This window comes from Mauremys reevesii, linkage group 4, assembly GCF_016161935.1.
Source record: "Mauremys reevesii isolate NIE-2019 linkage group 4, ASM1616193v1, whole genome shotgun sequence".
NCBI classification, from domain to species: domain Eukaryota; kingdom Metazoa; phylum Chordata; order Testudines; family Geoemydidae; genus Mauremys; species Mauremys reevesii.
In genome coordinates, this window is record NC_052626.1 from 108,608,849 (window position 1) to 108,627,198 (window position 18,350).

Genomic DNA, 18,350 nt, shown 5'->3' on the forward strand with positions numbered 1-18,350 from the left:
ATGGTCTCTTTTCCTGGTTTTAACACTAAAACCCATTGAATAATTTTCCATGTTTACTGTGCAATGCGGGTCACAATATCTTGAGTGATAACTAAGCTATGATTAGCATAAACCAGCTGTGCTCTACAGGGTGGAAATGTTAGTGCATTTCTCCCTTCTTCCTCCTCTCATTGTGACATTGGTGAGGACATTACACTTTTTTTGGTCTCTTTTAGGACCATCATTTTCCTTTTGAAGGGTCTGTTAAAACTGCTGGTTCAGTTGGAGGCACTGGTCTTCCAAAAACATTTTAAAGACCTTGACTTGCAGGCAGGTCCCAGTAAAGCTCCTTCGTTTTTGTTTTTTGGTTTGTTTGTTTTAAAGATAAATCTAAACGCCTTTTAGCTGGCTTTTCTTTCTCTCGCCATCTCCCATTGTAGCCCTGTGGAGTTATTTTGAATTTTAAAGTTTATTCAAAGATAGTACTCACAGAAGTGGCTGACTAAAGATTATATGCTATGTACATTCCCCACTGCATCTCTGTTCTGACCTGCAACACCGCCTGCTGGTACTTGTATAGCTCTGCCAGTCCTAACCTTCAGTCACACCCAATCACGTTTATTTCTTAGCAGTGCGTGCTAATTATGAGAGATTAATCTAAACTGCATGCTGGTTTTGTTAAGTGTACAAATGGCCATTTGGGTTTAGTCAGAACCACACTCACATTTGTAGCTTGAGTAGGGTGACCAGATGTCCCAATATTATAGGGACAGTCCTGATTTTTGGGGCTTTTTCTTATATAGGCTCCTATTACCCTCCACCCCCGTCCTGATTAATTGCTGTCTGGTCACCCTAATCTTGAGCAGGTTTTGAACGCTGATTTTAAGTCAGTACACTGGAACATTAAGACCCCCAAGTTCAGGAGTGTTAGGCCACTTTACCTGTTCGTTTATGGATTCCCTGTCAGTGTTCTGATAAGTAGCTTACATCTTTAACATTCTTATTTTTCCTGTCTTTCTTTTTCAGCAACGACCTTCTTCCACCATATCAATTTACAGTATAGTACAATCTCAGAATTTTGCACAGGAGAGTCGTGTCAGACCATGGCAGTGTGCAATACGTAAGTGACGGCCTGCATGTGTTCACTGCTTGGACTGCTCCAACCGAGCTTCTAGACTCGGTGTGGATGGGTGTGTGGGTTTTGGAGGGTGTTGGGGAAATAAGGAATGATCTCCTTATGATCTGTTAAGGACATGACAAATGCACACCCTTCCTGGAAACAGTGGAGGGCAGGGGAAATCCTGCTGATTCAGTAAAGGAGAGATGACCTCTTGGAAAACCAGCTCAGTCAGAAAAGCAGTAGGGTCATACTGCAGAAGCAAAATGCCTTGTTTGGGGTCATGTAGGGGAGGAATGGAAAGTAAAACTGTGCAGACTGGGAAAGCTGCTGGGAGTCCATAGATGGCAGGAAGGATAAAAGAAGAATAGTGAAAACCTCAGGGGTCCCTCTCTGTGGTTGGAATGTGAACAGGACACCAGGCCATTTGACAGATAACCTCCAGTCTGATGTGAGCCATTGTCTGCCTCAGCTCTTGGACGTAGAGGGCACAAGTGGAAACTTCTCAAAGGGCAAAAGAAATGTTCTGGTTTTGTGTCTTTTCCCACTCTAGGGACACAGGCTGGCTACCTGTCAGGTGTGAAAGAGAGCATTGGTGCTTTAATGTGTTAAGGATGCAGAGGAAAATGCAATTAGCTCAAAGTGGCCATTTTGAAATGGGGCTTTACTGCAAACTGCTGCTTTTGACTGAGAGATTCAGACATGAGGGAATCTGAGAGCTCCAGCAGGGTGTGTTACGCTCCTGTGGTTTTTTCCCTGGTGCATACACTGATAATCCCACCCCCTTCTCCATTATGCATCTTGAGATCTCTTCAATCTGTAGTGAAGATGGGTTTTCAAGGGGAAAACAAAACAGTAGTTAATGTCTTATCACACCAGTAGCTATAAAGATTATCCACAGCAAACACAGGCCTCTCTATTAAAATGACTAGTAATGATTGCAACATATTGCTATGTAATGCTAAATAGGTGATTGCTTCGTATACTGTTTCACTTCAGTAGAACTCCAGTTGTATTAACAGCTCATACTGAGGGTACGTCTACACTACGGGACTATTCCGAATTTGCATAAACCGGTTTTGTAAAACAGATTTTATAAAATCGAGTGCGCGCGGCCACACTAAACACATTAAATCGGTGGTGTGCGTCCATGGTCCGAGGCTAGCGTCGATTTCTGGAGCGTTGCACTGTGGGTAGCTATCCCGTAGCTATCCCATAGTTCCCGCAGCCTCCCCCGCCCCTTGGCATTTCCGGGTTGAGATCCCAGTGCCTGATGCGGCAAAAATCATTGTCGCGGGTGGTTCTGGGTAAATGTCGTCAGTCACTCCTTCCTCTGGGAAAGCAACGGCAGACAAGCATTTCATGCCTTTTTTTCCCTGGATTGCCCTGGAAGATGCCATAGCATGGCAATCATGGAGCCTGTTTCGCCTTTTGTGACTGTCACCGTATGTGTACTAGATGCCACTCACAGAGGCGATTCAGCAGTGCTACACAGCTGCATGCTTTTGCTTTTGCATGATAGCAGAGATGGTTATCAGCCATATTGTACCATCTACCATACCATAAATTGGTAATAAGATGGGCATGGCTACCAGTCCTTTTGCACTGTTCCATTTGCTGCTGTCATAAGTGCCCCTGGCTGCTCTTAGCCAGGGGCGCAAAGTTAAAATTGGGAATGACTCCCTGAGTCAATCCCTCCTTTTTGGTATCTAAAAATAGAATCAGTCCTGCTTAGAATATGGGCAAGTGTACTAGAGAACCACTGTATCAGAGAACCAGAGAGCACAGCTGCTCTGTGTCAGATCCTGCATAGATTATGAGCTGTATGCTATTCACAGGGGGTGCTCCTGCAACAACCCCACCTGTTCATTCCATTCTTCACCAGCCTTCCTAGGCTACCATAGCATTGTCCCCCCACTTGTGTGATGAAGTAATAAAGAATGCAGGAATACTTGTTAGTGAGAAATGAGTGGAAGGCAGCCTCCAGTTGCTATGATAGTCCACATAGGACATTAAGGAGTGTGGAGGAGAGGAGCCCAGCATCCTGCTGCTAGTCCAGGGGCAATTGAATCTTTTCTTTACACATGAAGGGTGGGGGCTGATGAAGCTCAGCCCCCTGTTGCTACGATGATGATGGTTATCAGCCATATTGTACCATCTACCAGGAAAAATTAGGGCCAGGCGCCCTTGATCGACCTGACCGATGCTAGTACGCATGGTTACCAGGCCTTTTGCACTGCCCCATGTGCCAATAGGCTGATGATGACGATGGGTATCAGTCATATTGCACCATCAGCCACCCATGGCGGGGGGGGAGCAAGAATGTTGGTGTTGAGTGCTGCACCATCGCGTCTATCTGCAGCATTCAGTAAAGATAGGGTGACATGTAAAAGAGTCAAGACAGGATTGTTTTCCCTTTCACTTCTGGGGGTGGGTGGGGGTGTGTGTAAATTGCCTAGCTATGCCCTGACCCACCACGGACACTGTTTTTGACCCTAGAAGCATTTGGAGCTCAGCCAAGAATGCAAATGCTTTTCAGAGACTGCAGGAACTGTGGGATAGCTTGAGTCCTCCAGTCCATGAGCGTCCATTTGATTCTTTGGCTTTCCGTTACGCTTGCCACGCAGCAGTGCGCTGAGTCCCTGCTATGGCATCTGTCTGGAGATATTTAAAAAATGATTTTCGCTGATAGAACAGATTTGCCTGCCCTTACAGCGATCACGTCCGCATCGTCCATGCTGGAGCTCTTTCTTTATTTTGATTTTTAACTGCATCACCACCCATGCTGATCGGAGCTCCACGCTGGGCAAACAGGAAATATTCAAAAGTTTGCGGGGCTTTTCCTGTCTACCTGGCCACTGCATCCGAGTTCAGATTGCTGTCGAGAGCGGTCAGTGGTGCACTGTGGGATACCGCCCGGAGGCCAATACCGTCGATCTGCGGCCACATTAACCCCAATCCGATATGTTAATACCGATATTAGTCCTACTCCTCTCGTTAGGGAGGAGTACAGAAACCGGTTTAAAGAGCCCTTTATACCGATATAAAGGGCCTCTTAGTGTGGACGGTTGTGGCGTTAAATCAGTTTTAGGCTCCTAAAACCGGTTTAAACGCGTAGTGTAGACCAGGCTTGACATTGTTTCAAGTAGGGGGTTTGAGAGGCACTCCTGCGTTCATGGAGAGGGCGTATGTGAAGTTTATAAGGATACCTTTTTCAGAAGTGAAAATTAACAGCAGGGTAACTTCCAGTTGGAGGTTAAAAAAGAAGACCTCGCTACTAATGATTACCAGGAGTGAACTTAGATCTAATTACCCAAGAAATATGAGCTTTCTGAACATTTTGAAAGCAGTCTGGAATGTGGAATGATAAATCTCCCTCACACAAAAATGAGGATAATCGTCCAAAAGCTAGGAAATCAGTGGACAGAGAAGGCTTGTCTCCTTGTAAATGAGATGTTGATTAGCAGGATGAAAGGTACTCCAGTAACTTTTGCCTTCTGGTTTTCTAGTGCAAGGATTCTCAACCTTTTTCTTTCTGAGGCCCTTCCCTCCCAACATGCTATAAAAATTCCATCTTTTTTGAGATGGGGGGGACCACATCTGCATGCAGTATTCATGATTTGGGTGTACTATGGATTTATATAGAGGCAATATGATATTTTCTGTCCTATTATCTATCCCTTTCTTAATTATTCCCAGCATTCTGTTCACTTTTTTGACTGCTGCTGCACATTGAGTGGATGTTTTCAGAGAACTATCCACAGTGACTCTACGATCTCCACGCACTGTTCAAAGCAGGACTTTCCTGTCTCCCTGCCTCAGCTGGAAGGTGATCAGGGTTCTTTGTGTATAACTGAACCTTTTGGAATTTCTCATCTGAATTTTAGTCTCTGTGGCAGTTGCAGTGGAGGATTGGCACAGCTTCTTTTTAAACCACAAACCTTGCTGCTGATTACTCGCTTGCCAAGTGAAATCTGTAGAGTGACACCAAAGGTTTGTGTCACCTCATCGCTCTGTCCCCAAGACATGTACAGTTTCTTTAACCCTGTCCACATCATACACAAATCAGGGCAGCATCAAGAGGGTCTTAACACTTTTTTTAAGCGCTGTTCCCTCTGCATGGTTCAAACACCATTTTTAAAATAGGGCCAGATCCCTCAGAATCCTTTGTGCTGCAAAGAGCACTTGGTGTTGCTCCTATTGGGCAGCTGTGGATTTCTGCAGCATGGGAAAATCCTCTGCTGGTGTAAAACTGACATAGCCAGCTCTCAACCGGCTGCTCCTCCCTCTTGGCACACGGGTCTTTCCAAGGCAGAAAAGTGAAGCTAAAGCACAATGTGTTCCAGCAACTGTGGGCCAGCATAAGTTAGCGTCAATCCTGTGGCTGCAGTAACTTGAACCTGGGGCTGATTTACTGTCTGGTAAGTGGTGTGTGCTTGGTGCAACTCAGGATCTGATCCACTGTTTAATGCAAGCATACTGACTATTTTTAAGGGAATTAAAAGTGGTGGTGGGGAATATAGGTCCTTCTGGAGTGCAAGAATGAGGCCACATATAAGTGTCGGTCTTAGACATCTAGAGTGGCTCCACAGCGACTTGCAACTGGTGCTTTTATGCCTGACCTTGCCTTCTTGTGCCCTTCTAGAGTCAGTAATGCTGCTTTAGGTAACTATGGACAAGATGTGAATGACTAGCACATGCAGTGAATAAGTGTATTAAAACAAAAAGCTGTCTGCAGAAGTCTTTAACTTCCTGCAAATTGAGGAAAATCCTAGACATTTCCCCCCCTAGTTTTCTCCTCCTCTGATCACTGACACTGCTAGCCTCTGCTGAAACTGCGGTTCTGTAATGGAGAACAGTAATAGTGAAGGTTGAAGTATTACATCAAGCAGAATACAACAGCCACTAGGAGAATCTCATGAGGTTTCCTTTTTCTGCTCAGCATTGGGGACATGCACAATGTCCTTAGTGTTTCTAGAAAAGCATTTGGGACAATGAAAACAAACTCATTGTTAATAGAACAAACCTTTCAATTACGCCTTAATCTTGAAATCAGTGTTTTCCTTAAATTGTTTCAAGACTGTTCTGTGCACACCGTTGGTGTACACGTTGAACTTTACTTTCCAGCCTGTGCCCCCACATCCTTCCAGTTGAATGCAGATGTTGTCTGCTGCTATGTGCAGAAAAATCTGTCATGTAGTCTTCCTAGCTCCTTAGCCAGGATATGAGTGAGTGTTCTTGGGTGGACATTACACCCACTTTATCAGGGATTATTGATAACATAGGCTGTCAAACTTCGTACTGAAGCAATAGTTTGGCTAGGGCTACAGGACTAGTCTCCTTTTAATGCTTTTCAAAAAGTGACTTCTCTGATCCAGAATGTCTCTGAGGAATGACAGATAACACCTCTCCCTGTCTAGTGAACACTGTTTAGAGTTCAGTGGTTGGACAGGTGTGCAAAAGGACTGTGCTTGATCCTTGGCATGAAGAAAAAATATCCCTGGCCAATTCAGATGCACAAATACTGTCTGGTGGCTTCTACTCTGCCTCCATTGTGCCCGGCAAGCCCTGCGCATCCTGAAGTATGAAATGGGGGGCACACCAATTCAATCAATTTCTTACACTCAGGGCTGGTCTTCATTACTTCTGCTGCTGCAATCGATGCGCAGGGTTCGATTTTAGCGGGTCTAGTGAAGGCCCGCTAAATCAACCACAGAGCGCTTTCTGGTCGACCCTGGTACTCCAGTTCCCTGGGAAGATTAAGATAAGTTGATAGAGCGTCTCCTGTCAATGCAGCGCAGTGAAGACACCAGGGTAAGTTGACCTAAGCTACGTCGACTCCAGCTATGTTATTCATATAGCTAGGGTAGTGTAACTTAGGTCGACTTACCCTGGTAGTGAAGACAAGCACTCTGATGATGATAACTGAGGAGTGTCCAGAACTTGAACTGAGCCTTTCCTTCCTAAAGGATGACTAAGGAATATGAACCCAAGTCTCTTGTTGTGACCTTGGTCAGAATGCTTAATTTCTGTCGAACGTTTCCATTTGTAAAATGGGGATATTTCCTTTCTCCGAACCTTTGTCTGTTTAGAGTGTAATTCTAGGTGCTGTACATGTATTTGTTAAGAGACATGCCCAGAGAACAGTAGATCCTTGATTTTGGTTTGGCCTCTAGGTCAAGGGCAGGTAAACTTTTTGGCCTGAGGGCTGCATCAGGTTTCCGAAATTGTATGGAGGGCTGATTAGGGGAGGCTGTGTCCCCTATCTGACCCCCCTCCCCCCGCTTCTTACCCTCTGACAGCCCCCCCGGGACCCATGCCCCATCTATCTTCTCCCTCCCGCCCATTCCCTGTCCCCTGACCACCTCTGGAACCCCTACCCCATCCAGCCCCTCCTGTCATTCCTGACTGCCTCCCCCAGAACCCCCGCCCCATCCAACCACCCCTTCTCCCTGTCCCCTGACCTCCCCAGAACCCCTACCCCTGACTGCCCCCTGCCGCCCTATCCAACTCCCTTCTTCCTGACTGCCTCCCCAGGACCCCTACCCCATTCAACCCCCCTGTTCCCTGTTCTCTGACCATCCCGACCCCTATCCGCATCCCTGCCCCCGACCATCATCCCGAACCCCCCGTCCTCTATCCAACCCCCCCCCCCCGCTCCCTGCCCCCGTACCGCGCTGGAGCACCGGTGGCTGGCAGCGCTATAGCCGCACCACCCAGAGCCCCAAGACAGGCAGCTGTGCAGCCCGGCGGGAGCCAGCCATGCCACGGCGCAGCACAGAGCACCGAGTCAGGCCGGCTCTGCAGCTGTGCTGCCCCAAGAGCTCGCAGCCCAGAGCATTGCACCAGCGGCAGAGCAAGCGAGCTGAGGCTGCGGGGAGATAGTGGGGGAGGGGCCGGGGGCTAGCCTCCCGGGCCAGGAGCTCAGGGGCTGGGCAGGAGGGTCCCATGGGGCCGTAGTTTGCCCACCTCGGCTCTAGGTACTACCATAATATAAATCAGTATTAAACACTACTCTCATCATCATCCATCATCATCATCAGACTTCAGATTCACGCCTTTTAATGATTATAATTGTAAATCAAATGCACAGCTACAAAATGGGGAATAACTGGCTAGGTGTAGTATTGCTGAAAAGGATCTGGGGGTTACAGTGGATCACACATCGAATATGAGTGAACAATGTGATGCGGTTGCGAAAAAGGCTAATATCATTCTGGGGTATCTCAAGAGCAACGTTGTATGTAAGACATGGGAGGTAATTGTCCTCTGCACTGGTGAGGCCTCAGCTGGAGCTCTGTGTCCAGTTTTGGGCACCACACTTTAAGATTTAAACAAATTGGAGAGAGTTCCAAGGAGAGCAACAAAAGTGATAAAAGGTTTAGAAAACCTGACCTATGAGGAAAGGTTAAAAAAACTAACCATGTTTAGTCTTGGGAAAAGAAGACTGGGGAGACCTGATTGTTTTCACATCTGTTAAGGGTTGCTACAAAGAGGATGGCAATCAACTGTCCTCTATGTCCACTGAGGACAGTACAAGAAGTAATGGGCTTAATCTGCAGCAAGGGAGATTTAGGTTAGATATTAGGAAATCCTTTCTAATTATAAGGATTGTTAAGCACTGGAATAGGCTTCCAAGGGAGGTTGTGGAATCCCTGTCTTTAGAGGTTAAGAACAGGTTAGACAAACACCTGTCAGGGACAGTCTAGGTATATTTTGTCCTGCCTAGGTGCAGTGGGCTGGACTAAATGATCTCTTGAGGTCCCTTCCAGCCATACATTTCAGTGATTCTAATCATTCTGTTCGGTGAAAGGGAGCTGGTATAGTAGAACCTCAGAGTTACAAACTGACCAGTCATCCACAGACCTCATTTGGAAGTAGAAGTACACAATCAGGCAGCAGCAGAGACGGGGAAAAAGCAAATACAGTACAGTACTGTGTTAAATATAAACGACTGAAAAAATAAAGGGAAAGCAGCATTTTTCTTCTGCATAGTGAAGTTTCAAAGCTGTATTAAGTCAATGTTCAGTTATAAACTTTTGAAAGAACCACCATAATGTTTTGTTCAGAGTTATGAACATTTTAGAGTTATTCATAACCTCCTCCATTCCCAAGGTGTTCGTAACTCTGAGGTTCTACTGTATCTGGGGTTCTTTATTAAAATTTCCTGTTGTATTAATAATGGATTCATTTGAAGGCCGTTGTTAATTGATGTGATTAAGGGCCAGTGAACTTTAATTATACTTGCTTATGAAGGACTTGCAAACTGTTTCCAAGAAAAGGTAACATGTCCCATGCCCTTGAAACAGAGATCATTCACATGTTCCGTAGTGCTGGGGGAGAGATGGTAGAGCTCATAGAGTGAGCAGAGAATGTAAATACAGACATGGGGTTAGATCAGGGGACGGAAACCTTTCAGAAGTGGGGTGCCGAGTCTTCATTTATTCCCTCTAATTTGAGGTTTCGCGTGCCAGTAATACATTTTAATGTTTTTAGAAGGTCTCTTTCTATAAGTCTATAATACACAAGTAAACTATTGTTGTATGTAAAGTAAATAAGGTTTTTAAAATGTTTGAGAAGCTTAATTTAAAATTAAATTAAAATGCAAAGCCCCCCAGACCAGTGGCCAGGACCCGGGCAGTGTGAGTGCCACTGAAAATCAGCTCGCATGCCGCCTTTGGCACGTGTGCCATAGGTTGCCTACCCCTGGATTAGATGGAGGGGGATGCAGAAGGGATTCTAACATTTGCCCAAAAATTAGATTGAAGATGGACTAAGCTGTTATGCTAGTTAATAAAGAAATGCAGCAGTTACCTGAGGGAGACCAAAACTGGGTACCTAGCATTATGGTGCCATCTCCTGACAGCAAATGTTCTTACACTGAATTAACATTGTGTTTGCCTAGAGGCCCCCCTCCTCACTTCTGTTAATTTTGTTTAAAGCATTGGGAGGGTCACAGAGTATAACTGACCAAGTACTTTATTTAATAATGATGTGGCTGTGCTTTACCAAGCACTTTGCACTTATAGTGCCTTCCATCAGAGGCTTTCTAAAGCACTTCGCAGACAATTAAGCCGTACAGTGTGGTGGGTATCATTAGCCCTCAAAATGTTTTGGAAAATACGCACGTGGAGGGTAAGTGACTTACCCAAACCTCACAATATGTCACTGTCAAAGCTGGGAACAGAACTGAGAGCCTGCTTTCACAAAGCTGCATCCTGGCATTATCTTTAGCCCTTTTCTGTGGATTTGTCCTGTTTGGGGAAAGTAACACTGGAGTGAGACAGACCTCCCTTTTGGGCTTGACTTATGGAAGACGTTCCTTTGCAAGTTGTCTGTGTTGCTAGTACTGCTGACAGCATTGAGTGAGCTCACTGGCAGAAGCAGAATGGTAAATGGCAAGTGCTGTGCTGTTTTTATAAAGGAGCTAGTGTCAGGACTTCCTATCTAGGAAAACATTCTGAAGTGAGTCGCTGTAGGAATCCACGGCCTGTACTTCCGTAACGTTATTGGCTTGCTTAAAAGCCCAAACAGCTTGAAAAAATGCATTTTGTCTCTTGCCAGGCATTGGGTTTTGGAGTAAGTTTGATATCAACATATATCTGATAAATGTCCTTTTAAAAAAAAAAATCTAACTGCTGCTGCTGAAGTTCTTCTAGTTTAGTTAGAATGTCAAGCTACTTGGCCAAAAGCATGTACCTGTGTACTTTTATATGTGTGCTGTAAATCAAGCTGAGGGTCCTAAGTGTAACACACAACACTGGCAATTCTCTCCACAGACAGTACTACTGGTATGATGAGCGGGGAAAGAAGATAAAGTGCACGGCCCCTCAGTACGTTGATTTTGTCATGAGTTCGGTGCAGAAGCTAGTGACAGACGAGGATGTCTTTCCTACAAAATATGGTATGTTTACCCCTGAGGGAAATGTCCTGTGGTCTATCTCTGTGAAAGGGGTGTTCATCATCCAGAAGTCTCAAATGCTGCACTCAAGGTGCAGAAGTGTACTTCATGTGTGATGTATAGTCTTAATTGATTACTCAGAACTTGCTAATTTTTTCTTTCTGGGCTGAAATTTTGCATGCTTGGTCTAAACCCAAATATGAATGTTTTGGATAGCTAGAGCAAAACTTCTAAAGCAGGTTTTTAGCTACAAAAGCATTTTGATTGGAGGGAGAGAATACTGGGCCTGATTCATCCCTGAATTGCAGTGGGGTTACTTCAGTGATGAATATGGCCTGTTTATCTTGGCCATGTGCATTGGGGTTGTCACCCTGAGTTTCACAATCCTTCAGTCTCTCCTGGTGTGCTGCTATGATGAGCATTTTCTTTTTCACACCCTTCCTTGCACACACTCACACAGCTTGGATCTAGTAACAGTACTGCAGGAGACAACAGGCCAAATAGATCCCATTATTTCCTATTTTCATAGCCTTGAAAGCCAGAAGGGACTATTACAACATCTAATATCACAGGCAGCAAAGAGGGGGCAGACGACAGCCTGTGAGGTAGCAGGAAATAAACACTGCATCCTTAGAGTCACAGAAAACCAGTAGTACCATGGTTAGTCAAGGAAAAGATGGTTCACTTATTATGGGACTTCTCAATATAGGATTTCATGTTCTATAAACAGATTGGATAGTGCTGGGGACACCTCCCCTTCCATTCACAGCTGCACAACTTTGCTGTGGAAACATCAGTTGCCTACCTAGACAAGTGATATTTGGAAAGCATTCGTTTATGGCTAATTGTCATGTTGGTGGCTCCAGTCACCCACGCTCTTCCTTATGCAGCAGCTAGGCTGGGCCTCCCTGTTTCCAGCTGCTTTAACAGAGATCTAGGTTCCTAATTGCAATGAAGTAGTTACTTCACTGCACAAGTAGCTGGAAGTAAGGAGTTGGGGTTACCACTAAGCTACCTGGTTCTCGTTGCAGATCACCAGCAAGTGCTCTTGCAGAGTAAGGGCTATGGAATTGTTAAATCATTAGCACACAATGCATGTAGCTTCACCCTTGGAGAGAAAAGGAAACCATGAACTCCTAGAGATTTGCAGAGCCACTTTTTTGCCAGACCAGCAGGTCTTTCCATCTTCTTCCCCTCCCCTAGGCACTGTCTACACTTGTAGTGGCACATAGAGTAGCACATGTGGCAGTGAGAGGGCAGGGGAGGCAGCAGCAAAAGACTGTCATCAGGGAATGGCTGGGACCTTCCCCATTGTCTCCCCAAGAAAGAGCCCTTCCACACTGCCAGTCTCTCTCACTGGGGTGGGGAAAAGCTCTGGCAGCAGAACACCACACTGCTAAAAATAGCAGCGTAGACATGACAGGCACTGCTTGGGCATGTAGGATACAGACCCTAAGGGTTCTGGCATGTCTATTCTACTCACCTAAGCAGTACCTCAGCGCCTGCGCTGCTATTTACACTGTGCTGGGCATGCAGTGTCTGTACTCTCTACAGGCCACTGTAACTGTGGACCTACCCAAAGTTCTTCTGAATTATTCTGGAGGAGCCAATTTTCAGAGGGGGGAATTATTTGCGAGCACTCTCTCTCTCTCTCTCTGAGGTAGGGGCCACCTTCATGCTTGTTTGGATAGCACCAGCATCTGACCTCTGTAATCCCTTTACACCATTGCCATTGGAGCACTGGAACTTCAAAGGGGATGAACCAGTGAGCAGGCAGCTGAAGGATATGAAAGACCCTTTTTATTTTTATAGCTGTAAACTTTCTACTCAGGGTGGTTGGGAGAGTTTTTGGGTTGCTCTTGCCTCTTTTGTCTGAACTCTCCCCACCTCCCATAGAAAGTGATGTACCTGCCACCTTATTCCATATCTGTGTCTTACTGAGTGGTGAATCTAAGCCCATCTAGGACTTGAAATGCAAGGAAAAATGCAATCTTAGCAATATAGCCAGGGCTCAACAATGAACATAATCGGAAAGAATTATTGTATCTTCTAGATGTGATTAACTAGATTATTGTAGTGGTGGGAGAACAGTCCCCTTGTATTCATCAAGTAAAATATGGTACCTGCCCACTAGACTGGCCAGCACACAGGTGGATGGAGGTAATCAAGAGCTAAACAGCTGCCTCAGCCCCCAGAGTGAGACTTCACTGTTACATAGACATGTTGTGTGGAGCTACTAGCTGAGTAATAACAAGCATCTGAATGTGGACCAGAGGCATGCAGAGGTGAGACTATCATTCTGGCAACTGAAGCAACTAGCTTCTACCTAATCCAGGTGCTTAACCCCTTTTTGCTTATGGAAATTTTTTTAATTTAGTTACTCAAGAGTAATCAGGATCTCATATTTGCCCACTTCACAAGCAAATGTGGCTGTCACAAAGGAGCCAAATGAGAAATTGCATGTATGACTGTCCTAAGTCCTCCCCTACATGCCTGTTTGCTGTCCCTGTGTGTTTGAACAGCACTGAATGTAATCTGACTACTCTCATAATGATAGTGAAGGCCAGGCTGCTGGTCTGGTCTGCACCTAAATCCTGGGTGCATGTTAAGACTTGGGTTGAAAATGAAAACTGACCACCTCATGAGTGCCATCAAACAGCCGTTGTGTCCTGCACTCTAATTGGAGTGTGCATCTAATTCTGTTAGCATGTTGCTAATTCTGCATGTGCGCTCCCCAAAGTGCATTAGGGAGTACAACTGGCTGAGCCAAGCTAGCAGAGGAATATAGCCGTGTAGCAACCTGGGCAGGCAAATCTGTTTCTCCTGTTGGTTGGCGCTATTAACAAGGAAACTGAGGAGTCTGTTAAAAGGAAAATAAATTTTCCATCTTGGGTTAGGTGCACGACTCTGGACATGGCACTCAGGTGCCTGTCCACGGGGCAGTATGCAATCTCAATTGAGTTTGTCCAGACTTGTTTTGTAGCAGTGCAGATCCTACTGCAGCATGCCATTGGGCTATAAAAAGTCCTGTTGTCTAGGACTAAGTAATCTTAATATGATGAGTCTAAATTAGTGCCTCTAGGTTATGCAGGTAAATCTTGCAATGGACAACTTTGTAGAGGACTTCATACCTGTACTGCGCACATACCAGGGCCTACATGTGTGAAATATGGTGACAGGTATGGAACTTTCTTCAGTTCCCATTCCACCTATGAATGGATCCCCCCAGCTTGCGGGTACTTGCAGCAGCATCTAGGCCTCGGCCCAGGCCCAGACGTGTGGACTGAAAAACTGGGAGGTGGAGCAGAAGTGCAGTTATAACTGAGGAGGGTGGGCAGGAAGATAAGGAGATGTCTGCCAGGTTTCACTGGAGTTGTGGCCCCCAAAATTGAGATATTAAAAATAATAAATTTGGGGGTTTATTTGCTTCCTAATAAACTTGCAAGAGTTGGCAGCCCTGGAAGGGGAATCAGGAATGGCACTTTTGACTGATGGACTCCATCCAGTTAAATCCTGCTTCCCCGTTACTGCTTTAAAGACCATAGCCTGCCTTTTAAAAAGAAGTAAGTTGCACCAGTCTGCACGTTGGCATGGACAGATGCTTCTCCTAGGCTGAAACGATGGATTTGATCACCTAGCACTATCTGTGTGTCTCAGGTTTTCTTTCTCTCCTCTTCACAGGCAAAGAATTCCCCAACTCCTTTGAGTCCTTAGTGAAGAAGATTTGCAAATATCTGTTCCATGTGCTGGCCCACATCTACTCCTCCCACTTTAAGGAGACTTTGGCACTGGAGCTGCATGGACACTTAAATACACTCTATACACACTTCATCCTATTCATCAGGGAGTTCAACCTGGTGGACCCTAAAGAAACCACCATCATGGATGACCTCACGGAGATCCTCTGCAGCAGCAGCGGCAGCGGGAGCAGTAGTAATGGGAGCGGCAACAGCAGCGCAGGAGCACAGAACCACGTGAAGGAGAGATGAGCCTTCCTATGGAGCAAAACTAACATTAACATAAAAACAATATTATATATTCTATATATGTGTGTGTATGTATATGTGCATATATATATATACAGACATACACAGCAATGAAAGTTTAAGCAATTATGCTGCCACCACAGGACGTGTAGTCGTATGGGACTGTACGGAGCTTTTGTTAATGCACCATCTGGTGAGAAGTTGCACCAATCTTCTTTTATTGTTTTCCTCCTGTTCCTTCTTTCTTTTCCCCCTGTCAGATGGCTGACGGATGCTGTTTTTAGAGAAGAACCATGTTTTTGAGTTGGGCTGCTGTTTTTCTTTTTTAGGTCTTTTTCTTCAGTCTTGAGTGCAAGCCCTTCTATCTTTCTAGGATGGTGGTACTGCCATTTTAAAAATATATATTATGTTATAAGAAGTGACTTTTACTTTGAAGTGGCTTAAATGCAGATTTTATTTTGGGGTTTGGTTTTTACATAGACTCCCCCTCCCAATTTTGCATAGAGTCCCCAGTCAATTGCATCTTGCCCTTTGCTGGCTTATAATGGGAAGAAGAGATGCCTGGCTTGACTGCAGTAGCCGTAGGGGCTCGCTACAAATGTAATGGGTGTGATTCTTCATCTGGCTATGAACCTGCAAGAGGATCCACAAGCCTTTCTGCTTGTTGCTCCAACAAAATACATATACTTGTTTCTCTGCCCCTCCCGTCCCAGGCACACATCCAGGAATAATAGTAGTGAGATCGTTGGGGTCTGTAAGAGCCACCACCATTTACTTCCCATAGAAAAGGGGGCCAGGGGGAGAAGGGTGCACTGAGTCAGTCACCGGCTGTGATAGAGAGATGGCTGTTGGCATAAAATTATATTGTTGGCTTATTTTTAGTTCATCTGTTCAATAATAATAAAAAAATTTCTATCAGGCCCAAGCCTTGTTTTTGTCTTCAGCGACACAAATCACTATGTGTTTGCTTAAAAGATGCAGCGATGGTTTGCTAGGTGAGTGCATGGGAAACTGTTAGCCTGGCTAGCTCTCTGCACAAAGTCTAATTTTGAAAGGATAATGTCAACCAACTTTAAAAAAACCCTGCTATTTTCCACCCTATACGTTGCATTTTGTTCATTGTATGCATTGCTACCATAATATAATCAAGTACCCGCAGAGGGGGCTGCAGTGTGGTAAGAGCTGCATATACCTGTTTGTACAGGACCTGTGCTGAACAGTTTACAATCTCAGAAGTAGTGGGGATGAGGGATATACACCCCGTATGCACTTTTCATGCACATGCACACTTTCATCTCCAGTCTGCAGATTGTTTCTAATTACATGAAGACTTCTCACCTGTTGCTTGGCTAGTTTCTTGTTGGCACTGTGGCAGAAGTCTTGAGGTGGGAGTTGGAGAGAGCAGTAACCTTATTAAGCAGTTCAGGGAAGGTGTCAGCTTAAGATATACTCAATCGTATACCCTAATGAGGCTGTTGCAAACATCATTCTTTTGTATGTACTCCCTTGTTTGCACCATATTATACAAACACCAGAGCACCGATTGGACCAATAATTGCTTGCTTCAAGGGACATTCAGGCACTGGTTGGTGTCATGAAAATGGTGGCCATTTTGAAGTTAAGGTAGGGGCTGATCTATTTGGGCTACCTTGAGTATAAACTTTCACAACCCTGCCTACTGGACAGCTTATATTCAGAAATGCCATGATATGCCAGGGGTAGATTTCCCCCAATACTGTACCTGCTCAAGGTCAGGGACAGAAGGTTAGTAACTGCCCTTAATCTAAAGGGAAAGCCTCTGCCCTGATGTACAGTACCCTGCCTATGTGAAGGGGAGACATCTGCTATGGCTAGTTAGCATCGGACAGTTACTTCCAATCAGTAAGCTGGTTTAGTAGGACACAAGGTATGTTAGGAATTCATTGATTTAGTGCCTTTACAAAAGTTAGAAAGCTGCTAAGTATTAATGCATAAGCCCATGACATCACCCAGCCCCATTTAAACAAAAAAAACATTCCTCCCATTAAAAGCAGATGATTAAACAGTGTTAAATGTATTGTGGTCTTCAAGTGCAATCTACTGGTAGGAGAGCAGCAGTACAGAGTACAAAAGTGAGAGATAAGAATTCCTCAGTTCTCATCCTGGCTGCCCCCTAACCTCTGGGCAAGGTAGCTAGAACCAACTTCTCAAAAGAAAACAGTAATTTGGGGGACTACCATTTTTGAGAGCCCAACCTGAGACACCCCTTAAAGGGACCTGATTTTCAGAAAGTGCTGAGCATCCACCCTCTGACGATCAAAACCTATAAAAGTGTCGAGTTGGGCACCCCAAATCACTAGTCACCTTTGAATATGTAGGTGTTAGAGTCCAGGTCTGCATTTGTCAAAGTTAGGGCAAAGCTTCTGTTGACTTCTCCCATTCTGCTTGAATATCCCTATGTCTAGCTTGGGATTAAATTTCTCTTCTGCCTAAGAGGAAACTTGTACTGATGACTTAAAAGCTTTGTAGGCAAGCCCATGTAGACACTTACCTTGGTTTAAAAGCACCTTCTATCTATAAGGTTATGTCAGTTCCTTACCAACTTAAACTACAATTAAACAAAAGCCTTCTGTGTGATAAGGTCCACAGAGCCATTGGACTGAGACATTCCCATCTGCTTGTAGCTTGGGGCAGAATCAGACCTGTTCAGGCACTGGCAGTAGGCTGCATCTCACCACCTGAAGTTCCAGCTAATTTGATCTGCCTCACCAGCAGTCAGCAACTCAGCCACACTTCCCTGCTGTAGCAGTTTATGGGGGAGAATTTCACACTTCTCCCCAATAACAATTTGGTCCTAGCGGTCTCTGCCTTTTGATGACATTGTCCTCACAGTTCCACTTGCCCTTCTCTGAGGCATGTACTGCTTCAAGGATAGATCTAAGCTAGAAAAGCCAGAATCAAAAGAAAGGTCTGTCTCTCCTTGGGGAGCTCAACCAGCTCTGGGGTCAGGCTGCTGCTCACAGGAAAGTAGCCAGACAGGATTGGAAAAACTGCCTCTAGGCACGAACAGACCATTTCCATGAGGGAAGTGTGTCAGATGGAAGTTCATGCCGAAGTCCCTAGAGCCTTCACTCCTGGCTGTGGAGCTCAGTTGCTATCTCCAGCCACGGATGGACGACACAGCATGAGGCTTTCAAGCTCAGCTCTCTCTCCTCCTGCTATCACCTCTTCACAGACCTCCCAGCTGATCCCTAGTGATATCCCAGGCTGTGACCTCCACCGAAAGAGCAGACCAAGTGGATTCCATGCACAAGAGAAGGCAGAGAGTTGAAGGAGCTCAATCTTGAAGCCCCAGCCAGTGCCTTCCTTGAGAAACCCATGCAGAGAA

At 45.3% G+C, this 18,350-nt stretch overlaps 1 protein-coding gene across 6 annotated transcripts in view; it reads left to right on the forward strand.

The window, feature by feature from the left end:
• The window catches only part of MOB2 (MOB kinase activator 2), a 156,852-nt gene extending 140,949 nt beyond the window's left edge, over nt 1-15,903 (forward strand). For all 6 annotated transcript variants that reach the window (XM_039538019.1, XM_039538022.1, XM_039538021.1 and 3 more), the window contains 3 exons: nt 1,006-1,099; nt 10,876-11,000; nt 14,679-15,903. In XM_039538019.1, coding sequence (XP_039393953.1) covers nt 1,006-1,099; nt 10,876-11,000; nt 14,679-14,986 — 527 coding nt within the window. In that variant the 3' untranslated portion in view covers nt 14,987-15,903. The remainder of the gene's footprint in view (nt 1-1,005; nt 1,100-10,875; nt 11,001-14,678) is intronic.
• The last annotated feature ends 2,447 nt before the right edge of the window (nt 15,904-18,350 follow it).